The 22,048-nt window shown below is 50.1% G+C and overlaps 1 protein-coding gene across 1 annotated transcript in view; it reads left to right on the top strand.

Annotated features, from left to right (window-relative positions):
• Lzts1 (leucine zipper tumor suppressor 1) overlaps nt 1–14,892 on the top strand; it is a 48,027-nt gene extending 33,135 nt beyond the window's left edge. Inside the window, exons 2-4 of the mRNA XM_020179740.2 lie at nt 4,681–5,136; nt 6,590–7,393; nt 10,943–14,892. Coding sequence (XP_020035329.2) covers nt 4,801–5,136; nt 6,590–7,393; nt 10,943–11,605 — 1,803 coding nt within the window. The 5' untranslated portion in view covers nt 4,681–4,800 and the 3' untranslated portion in view covers nt 11,606–14,892. The remainder of the gene's footprint in view (nt 1–4,680; nt 5,137–6,589; nt 7,394–10,942) is intronic.
• Nucleotides 14,893–22,048: the final 7,156 nt, after the last annotated feature.

Raw genomic sequence — 22,048 nt, 5'->3', positions numbered from 1 at the left:
GTTATTGCCACATCACCCCCACTTGAACTGCTGTCTTCAAACCCCAAACCAAGTCCACTCCTACTTCTGAGGCCTTGAACTTGCTATCCCCTCTGAGGGAGCCCTTTCGCAAATCTTTATCAGGCTGGTTCTTCTTGATTGCAATCATCAAAGAGCTTCCATGGCCACTCCTTCTAACACAGTAGATACACATCTCCACATTCAGTTGCACACACACACACAGAGGTACACACAGGGAGACGTGCACATAATGTACACAGGCTTGTCCCTTCCAGTTCTTCACTACATCCTCTGCACATTGCATAGTTCTTGACTCATGCTAGATACTGAATATTCATTGAATAAATGATCACATGAACCACCCCCCCTACACTGCAGTCACATCAGGTTGGCCCAATAGCCTACTCACTTCACTCTCCAGGGCAGAAATCCCAGCATCTCTGAGTCTACCGTACCCAGCAGCATCTCTGAGTTTACAGTCCCCAGAATTGTGCAGCAGTCTATGTTCAAATTCCATGTTAGTCACTGGTCATCAGAGTGGCTGAGGCCAAGGTGTGACACCTCTATGATCTCTGAGGTGGTGCCTCATCATCCTCATTTTTATTCTGAGAGGTCCAGATATAGTCCTTGCTATCACGGGTCTCATATTCGGTGAAGATACACACAATAAATGATTATGTAAAAATAAATATTTATAGGTTGAAGTCAGGAACCGTGGTGCATGCTTATAATCCCAGCTTAGCAAAAGGGTATGGTATGATGATCACCTGAGGCTGGCCCTGGGCAAAAACTCAAGATGTTATCTGAAAAATAGCTTTAAAGCAAAGGGGGACAGGGTTATGTATCAAGTGGTAGAGCACTTGCCCTAACAAGTGCAAGTCCTGAGTTCAAACCCAGTGCTGCCGAAACAAAAGAGTATTGTAGGTTAGAGCAAATAACAGGTTGGTATAATAGAAAGTAGTGAAGAAGCTCTTCTTTTTTAGAAGTAGCCAGAGAAACCACCTTTCTGAGTTGATAGCAAAAGACGAGAAAGGGTGATCCGTTTGCATGAAGAGCTAAGGGAGAGAATTGTAGGCAGGGGCAACAGCAGGTGCAAAGCTCTAGCTGAGAAAAGGCTTCTGTGCTCAACAAACAGAAAAGAGACGAGTGAACAGATGAGAGATAAACTGACGGTAGTTGTGAGTGTGTTCAAGAAAAGGATGGGAGAGATAAGGTAGGAGCAGAGTGCCAGAACTGGGGTCTGCTCGCAGTCTGCAGGATGTGGAGAGAAGCCTGTGTTTGGCTCTAAGAACTATGGGAAGCCTTGAAGGGTTTTTATCAGGAAGTGCAATGGTCTTGGGAAAGACATTTGACATCTCACCTTTGTTTCAAGATCCAGGTGAAAGATGACAGAGCTGAGCAGGTTCACTTGGCTTGCCTGCAGTTATACCCCATCTACGTTCAGGCTTCTAGAAGACACTACACTGTCTTATCCTTCTGTTTACTATACACACATCTGTAGAGTGTGTACGTTGTGCCAAGCACTGCATTTCACTCCTGGTGGTATGCATCTTCATACTGGTACTGTTTAAGAGTCAGTCTTTCTATTTTGCAATAAAGAAATCGTAGAGAGGCTGATTTTTAAATTGAAGTTGGTTGAGGCCAGAACCAGTGATCTGGCTTCTACAGCACTGTATGTGGAGTGCCCATAAATGTGTACCGGGTGGGCAGCAAGGAAGGAGCTGCTTGGCCAAAGTAATGTAATGCACAGGGTACGGGAGAGCCTTTGGAGCAAAAGTTCTTCCTCATGTGAGCAGCAGTAGACTTTGCCTCCCGGTACCCGGACGGGATGACAACCATGTCTTGTCAGTGTCAACAGTCAGGTGGGCAGAAGAGCCCTGTGTTCCTGGGAAGCATGGTGGGGGAACAGAAGCTGGGAGTTGCATTTGAAAGAACTGGTTCTCTTTCAGTGCAGATCGTTGAAGATGGTGTAGGAATGAGGAATGCTGGCAGGAACACTGATCATAATAACAGAATGAGTGCCTGCTATCTACTAAGTATTCCAGAAATGGACTCTAAGAGGCCGTGAGTTTAATAAACACTTTCCACATTAAAACAAGCATTAAATTTACACAGTGAAGTTTGGTTGTATTGTGCTTTTATAGAGACCATACTTATTCATACCATAGCATCTTTATTCTTCAGGTTAACAATGCCAGTTTGGATTCAAGCCATGATTTTCTGTCAACAGCCTGGCATGGTCTTTCACCCATATTTATGCAGCTCCCACGACCCTCTTGGAGCTTCTTTGGTCCCTGTCAGGTCATTGTCAAGTTTAGAGAAGAACAAAGACCACAGGTTCCTTCTGTGGCTACTTCATTAACTGGCAGTTGTTTTCCTCTTGAGTGGACCATGTGTCTTCTGACCTGCTGAGAAATGCTCCTTCCCCATGTGTGATGCTCACACAGCCCTTCCTAGTTTTGGAAACCATGTGATCTGCACTCAGAGATTCCCCACAACTGCACTGACATCCCAATTTATTTTTCTGTCTGGTGACTGACAAGGTGGTTGTTAGTGTTTTAAGCAATGAACTATAAGGAAATCCTTTTACTCTTTTTTTCTTTGGGCAGTACTGGGGTTTGAACTCAGGGCCTTGCACTTGATAGGCAGGTGCTCTATCACCTGAGCCACACTACCAACCCCACAGGAGACCCTATTATGTTCTAAACATTTTAAAGTGTGTATTCTAATTAGTTTGCTGAACTGGAGGTGAAAATGCAAAATGGTTTACTCCCATATCATGGTTGGTGGTGATGTAATTGGAAATCCAAACTAGTCTGTAGCTTGCTCATCAATGTAGGTACTTTTTACCTCTTCCTCTCTTGAATCCTCTCCCATTTCTTCCCGTCAAAACTGCTCATCAAGGTCACCAGTGATCTCCACATGGCCGCATCTATTGACCAATTTCAGTTGTCATTTTACATAAGCAGCAATTACCACAATTCCAAAGAAACAATTTCTTTACTTGGCTTCATTGGATTTCCTGCCTCACCATCAGAGCCTTCTCCATTTTTCTTCCTCTGTCCTCTCTCTCTTTCCCACCTCCTGAGGTTGCTCCTAGTCCTCACACCTCCCTTGTCTTTCTGCAGTCACTCTTCAGTGACATTCATTCTTGCAGCTGGTTTCTACACTGATATCTTTTTGCATTTAAAACTAAAGCTCCAATACCTCCCTCACTCCCTGGATGCCAAATAGGCTTTGTAAACTTAGTCTTAAACCATTTTCCTGATCTGCACCCTACCTCATCTATACTAGAACCCATGACCTCACACATGCTAGGCAAGTGCTCTACCACTGAGCCACACCCCCAGCCCTCTTTCTGTCACTCCATACATCTAAACTTTAGCAAACCCTGTCAATTCAACCTTCAAAGTACATCTAAATCTTAATCCAGCTGTCATCCCAGCCTAGCTGTATTAGTCAATCACTCAACTGACCCATCAGTTTTACCCTGGCCATCCCTTTCCCTAGCATGTCACAGTGAAGTGAGCCACTTCAGAATCAAGACTCCCAGGCCCAGGCCTGATGCTATCTGGCACCTGCTGGCTTCCTGACTGCTTCTCCTCCATTCACCTTGCTCGTAGCGCTCCAGCCTGGCTGATTTCTGAGGTGGGCTCACGTAGCCAAGCTCACTCTGCCTCAGGGACTCAGGACTTCTGTGTTTTTGTACTTGAGCTTCTCCTGGTAAGCTTTGGGGCCCTGAATTTCCACATGATTTGTCCCTAATTTCCCTCCCCTCCCCTCTGTACCCTTCCCCTCCCCTCCATTCTTTTCTCTGCCATTCCTTCGGAAGGCAGTGCTGGGATCAAACCCAGGGCCTTGGGCCATGCAATTGCTCTATCACTGAGTCACATCCCCAGCCCTTGCCTCTCATTTTCTTTAGGTCTCTTCAAATGCTACTCTGAGAGTCCTCCTTTATACTAGCTGATTCCATTTTCTGTTCTACACCAGAGCACCTCATACTTGGTAATTTACAAGGAATTCGATTTGGAAGGCAGGGAAGTTTAAGACTGGGCAGCCACATCTGGTGAGGCCCTTCTTGCTGGTGGAGACTCTGCAGGACCCCAAGGCAGCACATGGCAAGACAAAGCAAGGGTGCCAGCTCAGGTCTCTCTCCCTCTACTTATAAAGCCACTAATGCCATCGTGGGGGCCCCTCCCTCATGACTTCATCTAACCCTAATTCACTCAAATCCACCCCCAAATACTATTAACATTGTGACTTTGGGGATAAAGTTTCCACCACATGAATTCAGGGAGGGACACACCCAAACCTCAGCACTCCCAACAAACAAGTACTTCCATAACTCTGTCCTACTCCCTGTGCTCTTTTCCTGCACGTCACTTATAGGTCACGCTGCGCTGGGTGTGGCCTGTGCACACTACACTAAATAGAGGTCCTGTGAGGGTAGTGGTTGAGCCATTGCTGGATGCCCACGATGTGGAATAGTACCTTGCTCCAAGCAGGCTCTTGGGAATGGAGAATGAGTGGAGGTTCTCAGAAGCAGAGACAGAGCTGGCATCTGACATCTATTTCTCTAGTGTCCAGGTCTTGCAGTCAGAATAACACTATGAGATGCTCTAAGGACTGTGAAGTGCCTTGTCCAGGCCCTGGCTGACTTCTGTCTGTGTCTCCTTCCAGGGCCATGGCTCTCCCAAGATTTGTGAGGATTTTGCTATGACCTGAGCCAGGACTGACGCTTGCTGCCACTGTCACACCAGGCCCCCCGCCCTCCCTCCCTGTCTGCCGCCTGGAGTCACCATGGGCAGTGTCAGCAGCCTCATCTCAGGCCACAGCTTTCACAGCAAGCACTGCCGGGCCTCACAGTACAAGCTGCGCAAGTCCTCCCAGCTCAAGAAACTCAATCGGTATTCAGATGGATTGCTGAGATTTGGCTTCTCCCAGGACTCAGGCCATGGCAAGTCCAGCTCCAAAATGGGCAAGAGTGAAGATTTCTTCTACATCAAGGTCAGCCAGAAGGCCCGGGGCTCCCACCGCCCAGATTACACGGCACTCTCCAGTGGGGACCAGGCTGGGGTGGACTTTGACCCATCCACACCACCCAAGCTCATGCCCTTCCCCAATCAGCTGGAAATGGTGAGCTGGGGTCTCTGGCAAGGATGCCTGGATAGGAAAGGAGGGGAAGAGGGAGGGAAGGGGGCGAGTGGGGAAGGGGGTCTTAGTGACCAAGAGGCCAGAACGGCAGCACTGAGGGAGGAAGTATTCAACTACACTGCAGAGATCAAAGGTGGCACATAAATGAAAGCATTGGTCAGCCCCCAAACCAGTCAGCCCTGCAGCAGAGAGCAGAGAGGAAAGGCTGAGCTCGGCTGGGAGGTACGTGGGTGGGCAAGGTAGGACAAAGGACAGCATGTTTAAAGGCAGGGGGAGGAGAGGGGCCCTGTTATTCTCTGGAAGAGCAGACAAGAGGACGCTGGGAGGGTGTGCAGCTTCTCTCCAGCTGACTGGTGGGGCTGAGTCTCCTCACTTACATCCTGAGTGCAGTAGCTCCCAGCTCCAAGCAGGGCCTGGGTGGGGGGGTTGTTTTTGGTTGAATAAGGGTAGGATTTTTGTTCTCATCATGAAGTGAACAGGAATGTATTCAGAAAGCCAACCCCCATGCCAGTCCAAGGAGTCCTTCCAGTGGACAACAAAAACAGTTTTCCTATTCCTCCCTGCCTCCACCCTGTGAGAATAAATCCATAGCATTAATGTATAGATCCGGCATCCCTTATCCAAAATGCTTGGGATTTTTAAATATTTGCATGTACATAATTTGATATTTTGGGGATGGGATCCAAATACCAACTATAAACAGAATTCTTTTATGTTTCCTTATACATCTTACACACATAGCCTGAAGGTAATTTTATATACTTTTAATAATTTGCATACAAAACAAAATCTCATGGTATGAAATTTTCCATTCAAGGGGATTGTGTCAGTGCTCAAAATGTTTCAGATTTTGGAACATTTTGGATTTTGGATTTTTCAGATTAGACTGATCAATGTGAAGTAGAGAGCACTTCTATGTTTACACAGAGCTTATAAACTGCAGTTTATAGAAGCATAATTTTTTCAAGTGATCTTTCAACCCTGAGAAGAGGCTCTGGCTAGCATTCTTGCTTCAGGCTTAATGGAAGAGGCAGAGGTACTGACCTCCACAAAGATACCAGCTTGTCAGCCTAATGTCTGACTATACCAGACACCAGGGCAGGTGCACTGACACACACATCTCAGCCCCTGAACTAAATGATGCTTTCCATCTCAAGAAGGATGAGACAAGCTGGCTGCGGGTGCTATTACCACAGCACTCAGGCCATCGCTAAGGACATTCCCCAGACACAGAGGGTTTTGTCCCTCCTAAGAGATGTACCACTTAGTTGCTCCAGAGACCCTGATGAGGTCAGTCATGGCTGCCAACTAAGAAGGGTGCAGGATGGGGTCGGCTCTGGTGGGCTCGTGAGGCTGGCACACGGACCTGGTGAGGAGGGAGAGGTGGGATGAGTGTGGAGGGGATTCAGTTCCATGTGGTTCTTTCCCTCTCCAGGGCTCTGACAAGGGAGCAGTGAGGCCAACAGCCTTCAAGCCCGTGCTTCCGCGATCTGGAGCCATCCTCCATTCTTCCCCCGAGAGTGTCAGCCACCAGCTGCACCCCATACCTCCAGACAAACCCAAGGAGCAGGAGCTGAAGCCAGGCCTGTGCTCTGGAGCATTGTCTGACTCCGGCCGAAACTCCATGTCCAGCCTGCCCACGCACAGCACCAGCAGCAGCTACCAGCTGGATCCACTGGTCACCCCCGTGGGGCCCACCAGTCGTTTTGGGGGCTCAGCCCACAACATCACACAGGGCATAGTCCTGCAGGACAGTAACATGATGAGCTTGAAGGCGCTTTCATTTTCTGATGGGGGAAACAAACTGGCCCACCCAGGCAAAGCAGACAAGGGCTCCTCGTGTGTGCGCGCCCCCCTCTCCACCGATGAGTGCACCATGCAGGAGCTGGAGCAGAAGCTGCTGCAGAGGGAGAGTATGCTACAGAAATTGCAGCGCAGCTTTGATGAGAAGGAATTCGCCTCTGGCCAAGTCTTTGAAGAGCGGCCACGGCATGGTAGGGACGAGCTGGAGGGCATGGAGCCCAAGAGCAGCAGCAAGCTGAAGCCAGCGTCACAGAAGAGCCAGCGTGCGCAGCAGGTGCTCCATCTACAGGTGCTGCAGCTGCAGCAGGAGAAACGACAGCTGCGGCAGGAGCTCGAGAGCCTCATGAAGGAGCAGGACCTGCTGGAGACCAAGCTCAGGTCCTACGAGCGTGAGAAGACCAGCTTCGCCCCTGCGCTGGAGGAAACCCAGTGGGAGGTGAGGCCATGCTACATCCTGGTATTTTATGTCAGACCCCCTTCACCCACAGATGCTAGCCAGAGAGTGCCAACACAAATTGCTGAGGCATGCAGGGCTAAAGGGACAGCTTTACAACCCAAGGAAGCCCCTGTCCCCAGTCATCACCTTCACAGCCCCCAGAATTGAGTTTGTGACCTAGTCATTGATTGAGAAGCCAGAATTCAACCAAGGCCTAGCCAGGCTTCATCTGCATATAGAAGGCTCAAAAGAAGCACAGCCATGTTTGTGTTCAGCAGGTCTGAGGACCCAAGACAGAGTATAGGTTTATTTGTTGCTTTTGAGGGAAAGGACCCAACCTACTCTTAAGAGTGACCCAGTAGCTGGGTGTGGTGGCTCAAGCCTGTAATCTTAGCTAGTTGGGTGGCGGAAATCGGGAGGAACATGGTTCCATGCAAAAAGTAAATGAGACCCCATCTCAACCAATGACTGGGTGCAGTGGTGTGGGCCTGTCATTTCAGCTTTGTGGCAAAGCACAAATAGGAGAATCGTGATCCAGGCCTTCCCAGGGAAAAAGCAAAAATAACCAACACAAAAAGGACTGGTGGAGTGGCTCAAGTGATAGAGTGCCCGCCTAACGTGTGTGGCCCTGAGTTCAACATCCAGTACTGCAAAGGAAAAAAAAAAAAAAAGAGTGACCCAGTTAGTGGCAAGTCTAATTGAGAAAACAAAAGTGTAAGAATAGCTTCTACTTGGCAAACTAAGATGGAAACACAGGGGAGAAAGAAAAGGTAAACATGTGTACAGACTCAGGCACACTTGGAATGAGCCATGTGGACCTGGCCCGATTGGAAGGCTGACATAGTCCCCTCATACGACCTGCTAGCTGGAAAGCAGCTCTTCTCACCTGAATGACCCTAGAGGTGGGAGGCACCAGGGCAAATAGGGATGTGAGCACAGCAGGACTGTTCTCACCAAGAGTCCTACCTGAGGAAGGATGCAGATTGCTATGTCTGGTTAGACCACACCAAGCCTGGGTGAGGTGACTCAGGTGACTCACCCCCAGCAGCACAGCCTTCTGATTGCCTTGGAGCTTCCTGTCCTTCTCCTGGGAAGTGAGGTGACAGGTGTTTTCAGGAGGAGAGAAGAAAGGTATCCTTTCGATGGATGAGATGGGTAAGGGAACTGGCCAGGTGCGAAGGGAGAGTCCACTTTTTTTTCTGGCCAGGTTTCCCAAAGAGAAGAGGATGTTAGCCATGAGTGCAGTGCCTGTGCTCTTCCCCATCCATGTTGTCACAGAAGACTCTACCTAGTCCTGTTTCTAAGGCTCTCTGGACATCTCAGGGATACATAGTGAGTACTGCTCCTTGTGGTCCAGTCTGAAACTAGGTTGGACATTTCTGTAACCTCGTTCCCAGCTTGTCCAGTTAGGATAGTTGGTAAGACAATAAACAATAATTTATAGTAACAAATATATTATTATAAACCTATTTATCATAGTAATTTATAGAGAGCTTATTAAGTGCTAGATTTTTCTCATCTAATCCTTACAACCACCTATCAAGTAGGTGTTATCAAATTTTCAATTTAGAATTAAGGAAACTAAAGTCAGGATAGCAAGTAGCTAGCTTGCCCAAGATCTGATGCATATTAATGATCAGAACCAGGATTTAAGCCTAATAGTGTAGAGCCAAGTTCACATTTTTTAGGGGAGTGGTCCTGCGGTTTGAACTCAGGTCTTTGCACTTGCTAAGCTGGTGCTTTACTGCTTGAGCCCCACCTTCAGCCCTTTTTGCACTGGTTATTTTGGAGATAATGTCTCACTTTTTTCACAGGCCATCCTGGACTGCTATCCTCCTCCTTTATGCTTTCTACTTTGGGATGACAGTTGTGCACCACTAATAGCTGTGCTCAGGTATTAGTTGAGATGGTGGGGGGTGGTCCTGTGAACTTTTTGTCCTGGCTGGCTTCAAACCACAATCCTCCTGATCTCAGACTCCCAACTAGCTACTATTGGAGGCATGAGCCACCAGCACCTGGCAAGTTCACATTTTTAATTGCTAGGCCATATTGCCACCATGCTAATGTATCCAGAATCACCCACAGCATAAGCAAGCAGTCAAGCCAGGATTTAAAGCTGGCTCATGTATCCATTGTGATTTTGTGCTGCTCCATCCATGAGACAAATGCAGGGTTGGTTTGTTAGTCAGCCTTCTGTCACTATAACCAAATACCTGAGACAACCAACTTACAAAATGGAAGTTTTAACTCAGTTTTGGAGGTTTCACTGTGTGATCGATTGGCCCCCATTGCTTTGGGCCTGTAGTGAGGCAGCATTTCATGGTGGTAGCATATGGCTAAGCAAGCCACTTAACTCGTGGACAGGAAGCAAGAGACAGAGGGGGCTAGTATCCTACAATTCCATTCAAAAGCATACCACCAATGACCTAAAGACCTCCCACCAGGCTCCACCCCTCAAATAACCAGGTCTTTAACACAATGGTCTTTAGGGCACATTAAGATTCAAAATATAGCACTTGGCCTTGAAAATAAATTCTTGGCCCTAGCCATGCATGGTGGGAGGGGCTAAGTCTCCACTAGACTGTGCAGTGTTTCACTGAGAGCAAGAAGGAGCTTCCAAAAGAAAGGAAAGGAGAGCAAATACAAAGGTGACCTCCAGGCTTGTTCCGGGAGCCCATCGGCATTACCCAGGCCCCAGCCTTCATTCACTCTGGAGACACAGCCAGCCAGATTGGCCATGGTTGCCTCCTCCTCCTTTTTCTTCCTCCTATACCTTTTCCCCTCCTCCTTCCTCTTCCTCCTCCTCCTACTCCTCCTTCTTCTTTTTCCTTCTGTCCCTCCTCCTCCTTTTTCTTCTTCTTCTTTTTTTTTAAGTGATTCAAACCCACCAGGGCTTCATGCATGCTAAGCAAGTGCTTTACCACCAAGCCACTTCCCTAGCCTAGCCATGTCCACAGTCCCTGGTCTCTTTCGAGCTACTCATGACCACAAATGGCCAGGACCCCAGAGCCACTCAGTCTGATTCAGTGACTTTGGTTTTCACCACTACTTTTGGGCCCACTGATGAGCCAAGATGGTGTAGAAGTGGTGAAGGAATTGGGTAAGGAGGAAGACCGCTCATTTGGCAGATGTGTACTGGGTACTACCTATGAGCCAGGCTGTGCTGACCACTGGGGTCCAGCAGGGTAGCATGAGATAGCCTTAGCTAGTAGAGAGGAGAGCGGGTGGGGTGAGTGTAGTGGGTGGACAGGGGTAGGGTCCCTAAAGTGAGAACTGTTGGTATTAAAGGTAGGCAGTGGAGCTGTGAGCAGTGGGTAGAGTGAACCACTGATCACTGAGCTACATGTAGCCATGGGTTCAGGCACAGACCAAGATTTGGACTCTGAATTGGGGGGCTCAAATTTCTCAGGTTTTCCATGCCACCAGGCCTGGGAACTGTAGCCAGGGTACCCTGCTAGGAGCTGCCTGAGCCCTTTGGTCAGTGATGTCACCTTGCCTGGAGTAAAGACACTTATCTCTATCCCCCTTTCTCACCCCCACCCTTGGTAGGTGTGCCAGAAGTCAGGCGAGATCTCTCTTCTCAAGCAGCAGCTCAAGGAGTCCCAGACGGAGGTGAATGCCAAGGCCAGTGAGATCCTCAGTCTGAAGGCACAGCTGAAGGACACCCGGGCCAAGCTGGAGAGCATGGATCTGAAGACACAGGACTTGGAGAGTGCCCTGCGCACCAAGGGCCTGGAGCTGGAGGTCTGTGAGAATGAGCTGCAGCGCAAGAAGAACGAGGCAGAGCTGCTGCGAGAGAAAGTGAACCTGCTAGAGCAGGAGCTGCTGGAGCTGCGGGCCCAGGCTGCTCTGCAGCGGGAGAGTGTCTCCCTGGGGCCTCCAGGGGCTGGGCCTGCCTTCTCTGAGGACATCCCTGCCCTGCAGCGGGAGCTGGAACGGCTGCGGGCTGAGCTGAAGGAGGAGCGGCAAGGCCACGACCAGATGTCCACGGGCTTCCAGCATGAGAGGCTGGTGTGGAAGGAAGAGAAGGAGAAGGTTATCCACTACCAGAAGCAACTGCAGCAGAGCTACCTGGCCATGTACCAGCGCAACCAACGCCTGGAGAAGGCCCTGCAGCAGCTGACCCGTGGGGATGGGCCTGGGGAGCCCTTTGAGATTGACCTGGAAGGGGCTGACATCCCCTATGAGGACATCATTGCCACCGAGATCTGATAGGCTGTCTGGGGGAGGCAGGACTAGGGTCTGGGCACCAGGAGCAGGGGCTGGCCCTATTCAAAGAGAGCTTCCCCTTCTTTCTCCTGCTCAGCAACTCAGTCCCCTCTGAGGGAAGCTACCTCCCAGGCCCAGACCTAGGAGCCTGGTGGGTAGGGGTCACTGAAAGGCCTTTCCTGCCTTCTCCCTTGTTCCAGCCTCACCCACCCTGTAGCACATCGGACCTCCAGCTCTGAACCCCCAGATCTCCCAGAAATGGGGCCAAGGATTTCCATGCATTGGTCAAGGGCTCCCCAGACCTTGACCTTTGTTCAAAAATAGTGAAAGACAGTCCATTAGGAAAGGGGGTGACTGTTATGCAGGCTGAGTGGCCATGTCAAGGACAGATGGTTCCTTCCACCTCTGTCTCCAAACCCCTTTATCCCTTGGATACATTGAGATGCCTTGGGAATAGAAAGAAGCCATGTGCAACCAAAAGCCTTGGAGTCGGTCCTCATCATAACCTGAGCTGTTTTCCTCTGGCCTGGGAGGGGTAGAGGTCAGGGTGGGATGTTGAGAAGTTGGCTTAGCCCAGAAAGCTGCAGGAGGGAGGGGAAGAGGAGCAGCCCAGCAGTGTGGGGCTCCCACAAGACCTACAGAGGGAAGAGGGAGAGCTGAGTGTGAGAACCATGTGGTCCAGCATCTAATTGGAGCTGCACAGCCTCTGAACAGCTGGTGGCCTTTGACCTTGACCACCCTTTTTAAAGCCATAGATACTGAGGCCCTAGGGTTGGGCTCTGGGAAAGGGACACAGAAGGCCTGGCTTTCTAAGGGTCCCAGGGGAGCCTTCTGATCTTTCCAGCTGGGACAGAGCAGGGATTTCCCTGCCTGGCTCAACGTTGGCCAATGGCCATTGTGGAATGTTTTTCCTTCCCAAACATCAAGCCCTTGCTTGTGTCCAGAATATTCTGTCCACTCAGATAGGACACCTGTGACCTGGGCATTTCCTCTCTTGCTGGTGGCCAGGTTCCATGGCTTCTCTTCTAATATCTTCAGTGCTAAATTCAAGTCTTGCCAGAGCCCATGCTGGGGGGCAGATAGAGGCTCAAATACATAGCCACCTGTTGCCCTCTGTCCACATGAAGCCCCACAAGAACCCCAAGTTGCAAAGAGTCTAACCAGAGAGCAGCAAACAGATTCCCCAGAGAGGTCAGTGCCTCCAGGAAGCTGGGCTTTGTCTTTTGAAGATGTTCAGAGCTGGGGAGAGAGAAAAATGGAGTTTCCCAGTTGCTTGGTTCAGGGAACTGTTTTTTGTTTTTTGTTTTTTTTCTTCTTCTTCTTTCTTTTTCTTCTTCCTTTCTTGTCTTTTCAGAAGCAAGCCAGATCGAGCAGGCAGCCAGGCTGCTTCATGTTCTATTTCTGACTCTCACCACAGCTGCTGTGGGTAAGACAGCCAGCCCTTGCTGGATTCCTGCACCGTGTGCCTGCCTGCTGAGAGGAGCCCAGGGCACAGAAGACATAGGATGGGAGACTCTGAGCACTTCACAGTCCAGAACAGTCCCCGGTTCTGCCTCCCTGGCAGTTGTGGGGGCTGCTCTTCTTGCACCCCAGACTTTCCCTGGTGTAGCTCTGAACACCTTCCCTGTGGCTGGCGGTGCCTTCCATTCCCGAGGTTAGGTTGTATCTCTCCTGCCATCCTCCAATAACAAAGGAAGGCCTCTGGAATCCCAAACTGCTGCTCTTAGTCACAGCCTAGATTTAAACCCAGGGTGGACAGGCCAAAGGCCCCTCCCATCCTGGAGGGCAGTCCTCCACTGAGCACAGTTCAGAATCCAGTCAAAGAAGTTCCATTTCTTGTTCATGGCCCTCACTTGGCTTCTCCAGTGAGGAGAAACCAGCCTGTGCCTTGTTTGAGTCCTTCCTCCAGTGAGGCTGCCCCCAAAAAATGGAGAATGAGGCTAGCTGCCCACCTGCAGGTTGGAGGATTCCCCTCTCCCCCACCACCAAGAAGAACAGCTAGAAACCCAGTGCTCTGCCTTCAAGATGTTGCTTAGGGGGCTGGAGTTATGGCTCAAATGATACAGCACCTGCCTAGCAAGCATGAAGTCCTGAGTTCAAACCCTAGTACCACCAAAAAAAAAAATTATATGAACTGGAGATATATCTCAGTGGTAGAGCATTTGCCTATGTGCAAGGCCCTGGGTTAGATCTCCAGCACCACACACACAGAAAGAAATTACAGGAAGATGTTACTATACCCAGAGCAGGCTCCAAGGCACAAAGCCCACACTTCATTACCATGTGGGCTGTTCTCCATCCACAGGGAGCTCAGCCCTCCCCAAGGCCCCAAGGTCCTGCCCCAGGCTATCTCAGACAGACATCGACCCAGGCCTTGCCAAACATTCATGATGGCACATGCCAGCCTTGAGCTGCCACCAGTCCAAGGCCCCAGGGCATCCTTACGTGGCACCAAAATGCAAGTGTGCTGTAACCTAGTGACCTCACCTTCCTGTGGGATTTCTTTCCTTCCTTGTCAAAAATCATTCTCACTATTCATGGTCCAGGCCAAACCCAACCTCACTGGAGGGAGGTTCTGAACAGTAGAGGTTGAGTGGGGCCTGAGGAATCTGAGCTCAGGGCAGGGAGGCAGCCTCCATGCTTGCTTGACCTGAACATGCTCCAGCTCTGCAAAGAACACTGGTCAGTACCATGTCACGAAGGAGGCACCTGTTCAGGTTTTGCAATGATCAGACTCCCATGGGGCACTTGGATCTGTTCTGTGAATTCCTGCTAGACACAGACTCAGCACCTGGGGCACCATGCTTCAGTGGGAATGAGAGGAGGGGCCGGGAGCGCAGCATCTCCCAAGAGGCACTGGTTGATTGATTTGTCCCTAGCTCCCCATCCTGGGCCATTTCTCAGGTGAAAGAATTGCCCAGGGAGAAGCTAGGCTGGGCAGTGGGAGTAGCAGCTTCCAGCTAGGGATTTCCCTGTGGCCTGAGCCCTCCTCTTCCCTGTCCCACAGGAGGCTACAGCCTCTGCTAGTGGAGCCTGTGCTCCTGGTCTGTCCAGTTGATCTTTGTGCTGTGTCTGTAGGCCAAGCTGAAGCTTCAGCAGAGGCTGGCTTCTGATGAACTGGCACTTGGAAGATTATGTACATAGTTACTTTTCTCTTTGTTGTTTCTGGTTTGGTTTGCGCTTGACAGCTTCATTTTATTTTATTTTTTGATGTCACTTTTTTGGCTATGTAAACTATTTCTGGTAATTTTATGTTTTTATTTATGAATAAAGAATGCCATTTCTCATGCCTTTCATGGCCACTTTTCTTTCCCCAAGCTCTGTCTTCCCTTTCTCTGTAGCCTGGCAGCTCCTTGCAACCTCCCCCTTTGGAATCAGAAAGTTGATGTCCCTTCCCACCATCCTAGGTGGTGAGGAAACCTTAAACAAGACAGTCTGGAGAAGTGGGAGGCACAGGCTGGGATCACACAGACTTTAAGCTAGGCCCCTCACAAGATGGTGACCTTACCTATGAAATGTGCCCGGGGCTGACCCAAAGAAAGGAGGGAACCAGGAACCAAGTGCCTCTGCAGATCCAGTGGACCCTCTCCAAAAAGGAGCCCCTCCCCACCCAAGGTGACTGCCTCTCTTTTTCCCTCCAACAGCTGCTCGCCTGACAGCCAATCCTTGGCCTATTGCATATGGCCTCTTGGCAAGAGACCAGCATGGCTATTGTTGTCAATGCCCTGGGAGCCCTGGTTGAGAGATGCTGTCACTGCAGTGGCCATCTGTCTGGCCTGCATGGTACCAGCGTGCCTAGTTCACCTTGACAATATTCCCTACTGTTCTGGGCTAAGATCCTGGGCCCCAATGGCTGCTGCTCAGGTGGCAGGAGACAAGGGATGTATTAAGAGGAAATTAAAGACAGGAGCCAGCGACAGACTGCAGGAGCAGTGCTGCAGTTGGGCAGGCAGGAACGCCGAGTGCAGTGTCTCCAGTGCCAAGGGTGGTCAGGCTTCCAAGAAGGGAGAGAGCCAGGGCAGGGGTCAACTTCTGGCTAATCTGAGAGCAAAAGTGGTGCTCCGCAGTTCAGCCTAAGCCTAGAAGGCCGGCAGTTTCCCCTGTTATACTCTGGGGGGTCAAGCTGCCAGGCCAGAGTCCCCACTCTGCTGAAAAGGTCACATGGGACGGGAGAAGCTGCTTGTCCCAGTGTCTCAGCTAGATCTGTCTTCAGCTGAGTGCAGCTGAGTGAATGGCTCAGCCAAGGCCATGTGCAGCACAGACTTGCTCCCCATCACCTGCTCTGCCAGAGTCCTGAACCCAGAACCATGAGCCCCCTCCATGACAGCCTGTTTAAGCCAGGATGACCCATCAGGAGCCACAAGTCACCAAAATGCCCTCCAGCAGCCCCTTTACTTGCCACCCTATCAGTCTCTCCATCCAAAAGGTTGGAAATGAACTTAAGGCAGAGCCACCTCCCACATGGAGGAGGGCAGCAAAGTGGGGAGCAAAGGTATCTCCCCATCCTGCTTCCTCCATGGCCTCCCCAGAACATTTCAGGCTTCTTATTTTAAAAAAAAAAGAAGAAATAAAAAGAACAAAAGGAACGGAGCGTGCCTTCTCCCTCTCTCCATCACAACAGCTCAATCCTCTGCCTCCACCAGCATCCACAGTCCTGTCTCAAGGTATTTATATCCAGCCTGAGACAGACTGCACACCCATGCACGTGAGGACGAAGGCGGACTGGCCAGCAATCCTCCCAGAGCAATTCTCAGCAGCAAGTGCTTCTGGGTTATTTCAAGAAGGTCATGCTGCCCCCAAATTTGACCAGGGTGTCACCAGACCTGAAATATCACCATTTCACCCATTTATTCATGCATGCATTCGTGCAAGCATTCATTCAATAAGCATTTCTTAAACACCCAGATACTAGAAATACAGAGATAAATAAAAAACCAGTCAAGGTCCTTTCTCCTACAGAGTTTGCACTGTGGAAGCAAACAAGGTAATGGACGTGAGCAGGACGGTGTGTGCTGGCCGTGTCCACACAGTGCTGTGTGTGAAGGGGTATGGTGGGGGACATTAGTACAGGGAAAAGAAGTTTGGAGACTCATCCACATACCCTGTTTCAATATCCTGAGAGCCCATACCGGTCACTGTCCTTTCTTAACTTGGATGTTCCCCATGCCCTTCCTCTTGGGAATCTCCTCTCCAGGCCTCAGCAGCCATCTTTCTAGCCAGGAGACTTGCAGCTTTCCTTCTCTGCCCTTGATAGCCCATGTTGCTGCCCCTGGACATCCTAACTTAAGTGACCTGTAACCTCACCTTAATGTCGTCTAAAACAAGCTCCTCCCATTGCCTCCCAGTGAAGACCTTTGAAAAGCCTTAAGCACTCAGCGAAGCTCTTCCATGTGTGAAAGTTAAAGATGAAGTGTTGTGAAATGGCACAGTTCTTCCTGAGATGCGGAAATCAAGGCAGCTTCTTTCTAGGTAACCCCATTAAGAAGAGTGCAGGGCTGAGAGTGTGGCTCAAGGGCCTGAGTTCAGAACTCAGTGCCTCAAAAAAAAAAAAAAAAGAAAAAAGAAATATTCAGCTTCAAAGAACTTAGCTGTATGTGTTTGTTGTTACTCTTGCTTGTTTGCAGGGGGAGGGTCTGCTGGACCGAGGCTCCAAGTATGTTCATCCTGCTGTACAATCCAGACTTTCCTCAGGATGCCTCTGTCTACCAACCTCTGCTTGCACTTGAGAGCTCTGCTTGATTCCTGTTTCTCCATCACTTTCCAAAACCAATCAGATCCTGGATCCTGCAGGGATCTGTCCACTCCTTAGAGCCTCCCCCCTCTTTTCTTTCTACATCTCTTGGCCTGGCCAAGGTCACCAGAAAGTTACAGGATATCTGAGACCTTTTAGACACTTCGAATACTGACCACCTCCATTTTTTGTACATGTACAAAAGCAGGACCCGGACAGAAGAGAGGGCAGCTGATTAATGATAAACCTGGTCACCTTGAACTTGCTAATGAGCCCGCCAGTTTCTTTGCCTCCACTCTGGTCCGTAAGACTCATTCATGCACAGCAGTCAGGTTTGTGCTGCTCCCATCATACACCTTTTCTGCTCAGAGCCTTCAGTGGCTCCCACTGACCTCAATAACATCCGGCCCCGACAGCTAGCTCTCAGGTCTCTCTGGTTTAAGTTTCCAGTACCTTCCATAGCAAGCCTGAACATGACCACAGGGAGCAGAAGAGTTCCTAAAACATTCTGTATGCCATCACTACAAACTCCATGAGCCCTGGGGCATTCCTCCATCAGCCACAATCTTATGATGAAAAGGGTTGTGCCATCCAGACCTGTGCTCTACTCTGAGACCCTCAGTGGGAGGCGTATGGTGCAGTGGTAAGATGCTCCATTTTCAGAGTCTACACTAGCTGAGTTCACCCTAACTTCTCTTCTGCTGAGCTGTGTGACATTAGATAAGATACTTAACTTTCCTGAGCCTCAGAGTATTGTTTTGGCAGTTAAATGAGATAATAAACGTTAGCAAAAGCATTGCTACTACTGTTATTATCACCACCGCCATTAGTGTTACTGTAATTTTTATTATTTCTTGGTATAAAGTTGCAGCTTCAAGCTCTGACAAGGGGCTGGGCTTTGATCCCCAGCACTGCAAAAAAAAAAAAAAAAAAACCCAATGAACCACAATGGTACCTAGGCTCCCTCCACCAGGCAGAGCTCCACCCTGTGTGAACAGCTGATCAGCTGTCCCCCAGCATCCAGCAGGCTTTTCTCCTCAGCTCTCTACTCCAGAAGGCTGATTTGTGGGGGCCAGCTTCCCCACCCCCTGCCGGGAGCAAGGACGCAGCTGGAGGAAGAAAAGAATAAAGAGAGATTTGCTGGAGGGTGTGGCAGAGCAGCCTGTGATTTGACAAACCCCCAAGCCAAAGGGGGCTGTTATTCACCGCCTCCCCGTGCAACCCCCTCCCCTGTCCTCCTGTTTTCCAGCTCTGAGCCACAGAGCCAGCCTGAGTGTGCACACACACACATACACGCGCACGAACACATGCACATACACATTCGCACACGCACACACAGCTCCCACCACTCTTCTCTCTGCTCCCCTGTGCCCCACAGCCTCAATTACAGTCAATTGAGAGCTAAGAAAGCTCACGACAGTGTTTGTAATCAGTGACAGGTGAGGCAAATTAAATTCCTCACTCCAAAAATAACAGGCCCACTCAGGTGGCACCCTCTTGAGGCTGTGAGCACAACCAGAGGCTCCCAGGTCCAAGGTTTCCTTTCCTGATTGGCTCTTCCAGGCAGGAGCACATGGAGCTCAGCAGGGTCCTTGGGGACTGCTGCTCACACTAAGCAGAAGAGAGGTTGGCAAATGTCACTGGGATGGGACTGGGGGAAATGCCCAAACCTGTCACTTGCACTTAGCCCTTGCAGCATCTCTGCTCTTCCCCGAGAGGAAGCTGCAGCAGAGGTCAGGTCAGGCCACGTGCAGCCAGTCCCTGTGCGTGAGCTGCAGATCCAGGCCTGATTGTGACCCAAGCACAGCTCTTGTTCTAGCACTAGGTTTTCCCTTCCTCCCACACCTATGGCAGCACGCAGTCCTAACCATCCCCAGAAGGTGGCATCTGCTCAGAACTCCTTCTGGCCACCAATACCAACATCCCCCAATGTTGGACAGCCCCCCAACTTCCCCTTAACCTATTCCTTTTCAATCCCAGAGTCCTGAAAACCTTCCATTAGAAATGCATACCTTTAGCTGGGTGCTGGTGCCTCATGCCTATAATCCTAGCTACTTAGGAGGCTGAGATTAGGAGGATTGAGATTTGAGGTCAGCCAGGGCAAATAATTTGTGAGACTCCTCCTATCTCTCCAAAATAACCAGAGCAAAATGGATTTAAGTGGTAGAATTGCTGCTTTGCAAGTGCAAAGTCCTGAGTTCAAACCCCAGTCCTGCAAAAAACAAAAACAAAAACATGTTTTTGCATTAAGCTTTCACAAGCATTTGCAAAGAGGAAGACTGTGTGATGCCTGGGCCCTCTTGCTGGTCAGGGGAGCTGGGCCATGAACACAGCCCAGAGGCAGGCAGGGACCTAGAAGCAAATGTCCCCCTCCCCCACTGGTGTTTATCAAAGTAAACACCAGACTGAGCAGTGGGGTGCTTGGCCTGCTCTGCCTGGCTTTGATCTCCACCATCTCAGAGGTCAAGGGACACCACCCCAAAGGTTGTCATCACAGAGCGTTCCCAGGGGCATCTGTCCAAGTCTTCCATCTATATGCAAGGAGTGCCACACCCCTTTGGGGCAGGAGAAGTAAGGAGCTGTTGGAGCTCCCTGGCCATCAGCCGTGCCCTCCGGTGCCATCCCCAGAGTCCCAGCCCTGTACTGTGTGTGAGTGCAAATGCTTTCCAGGGAAATGCTGGCTCCAGTCTCCACCTGGCTGGGCCTCAAGGACTAAACTTAGGAAGTGGGGGGAAGGGGGGTCTGTAGCAATGCCGACTGGCCAGCTCCCAGTGAGAGCTGGCAGCACAGAAGCACGCTACAGAGAAGCTAAAGTCAGGTCCTAACCCAAGCCTGCTCCCGTGCCCAGCCCATCTGGGCACCGAGGAGGTAAAAGGCTCTCCTGCTCAGTTCCACACAAAGTGCATTTTAAAAATTTGTTACTTGGTAGGGGTTTTCCTCATCACAGCTTCCCACAGGGCACAGCACTAACAGAAAAGGCAAAAGCCTCTTAAACCAATTCACTGTCCTTGTGTACACACAAACAAACAGCAAATAGTACTCATTTGCTCTAGTTATAGAGGTCTTATAAAGTTGATATTGAAAATTAGGGCTCAAGAAGTGGGGAGTACTTGTGTGAGTGCGTCTGTGGGGGAGGTGTGAATATGTATGTGTAAGGGTGTGAGTGGATGTTTGTGGATATGAGCATAGTGTACACGTGTGAGTGTGGGTGAGTGGGTGTGTGGGTGGATGTTTGTGGGTGACTGTGTGTATGTGCGTATGTATATGTGTGCATGTGAGCATATGGGGGACATGAGTTGATGTTTGTGTGTGTGTGCATGCATGTGGGGGAGTGTGAAGTGTGTATGTCTGTGTGGGTGTGAATGTGTGTGCGTGGGTGGATGTTTGTGGGTGTGAGTGAGTAGGTGTGGCTGCATGGGCCTGGAGGGTGTTCTCCATGCATGGAGGGTACCTTGTTTCTTCCGCTGCCTTCCTTTCCTCCTCACCCCTTAGCCAGTGTCTCCACACAGGTAGTCTGATCAGCCCGTGGAGCTCTCCTGCCACATCTTGGGGAAAGGAAGGATTGCCCAGAAGGACAGACATATAAGAATTTAGCTGTGTGGCTGACAGGACAGAGGAGGCTCTGCCAGATTGGGGTGATTGTCTGAGCCCCTACCCTGTTCTCTCTGCACCTTGGCCACAACACTCCCAACAGGTGGGGAGTGCAAGCCTCACCCTGGAGGGGTCTGTGGACCTTTTCCCCTCCCCCACCCCTCCCCACTGTGCCCGCCCCATCTTTTCTCTTCTCTCTGCACTTTCATCATTGTCCCTCCCACCACACCACAAACCAAAGCCTTAAGAAGGAGCAGGGCTCCACCCTCTAAATTCCTCCATGGGTGGTACTAAGACCAAGCCAGTATTCTGAGCACAGCTGAAGCATGGACTACATTCCCAACTCCTCCTTTCCTGCTCCAAAATCCAACTGTATGAATGTCTAGAGACACCCTCCCCCACCACCCCACAGCAAGAATGAAATCCATTCATGAAGTCAGGCAGACCATAGCAGAGAGAAGGAACATGTCCAGTCAGAATTTGGTGTGGCCAGAGAAGGGGATGTGGGGCCCAGGTGGATGATCATGGATGTTTTGGGGGACTGACCAGGATCCAGCCTCCTTACTGAGAGCCTGGGCAACCAGCCATAGGCAGCCAGTAAACAGTCACCCCATCTTATCCTTTGTGTTAGTTAGCCTTCCATCACTGTAAGGAATATCTGAGATAATCACCATCATAAAGAGAAAAGGGTGATTTGGGCTCACAGTTTTGGAGGGCTCAGTCCATTACTTCGAGCCTGTGGCATGGTGGGAGCTCATGTCAGAGCAAAATTACTTCAGTTCATGCTAGGAAGTCCCCAATTCCCTTCTTTAGGTCCCAATGACGTAAGGACCTTCCACTAGACCCTACCTCTTAAAGATTCCATCATTTCCACCACTAAGCCTTTAACACATGGGCCTTTGGGGACATTCCAGGCCCAAACTATAGCAAACTTTGGTGCCTCCACCCGGGAAGCTGGCCCAGCACCTACTCAGCCATGACCACACTAGGTGTTCAGTGCTAAGGGAGAAAGGGCTCTGGACAGGACACTAGGCTTCCTTTCCATGGAGCCCCATTACCAGTTGTCCCAATGACTTTGAACAAATCCCTTGACCTTCTAGGGCCCAGGATTACAATGATCCAGA

Source organism: Castor canadensis, chromosome 14 (genome assembly GCF_047511655.1).
Source record: "Castor canadensis chromosome 14, mCasCan1.hap1v2, whole genome shotgun sequence".
Taxonomy (NCBI): domain Eukaryota; kingdom Metazoa; phylum Chordata; class Mammalia; order Rodentia; family Castoridae; genus Castor; species Castor canadensis.
Note: the sequence above shows the minus strand (reverse complement) of the source record. Positions and strands in the feature narration are given on the sequence as shown.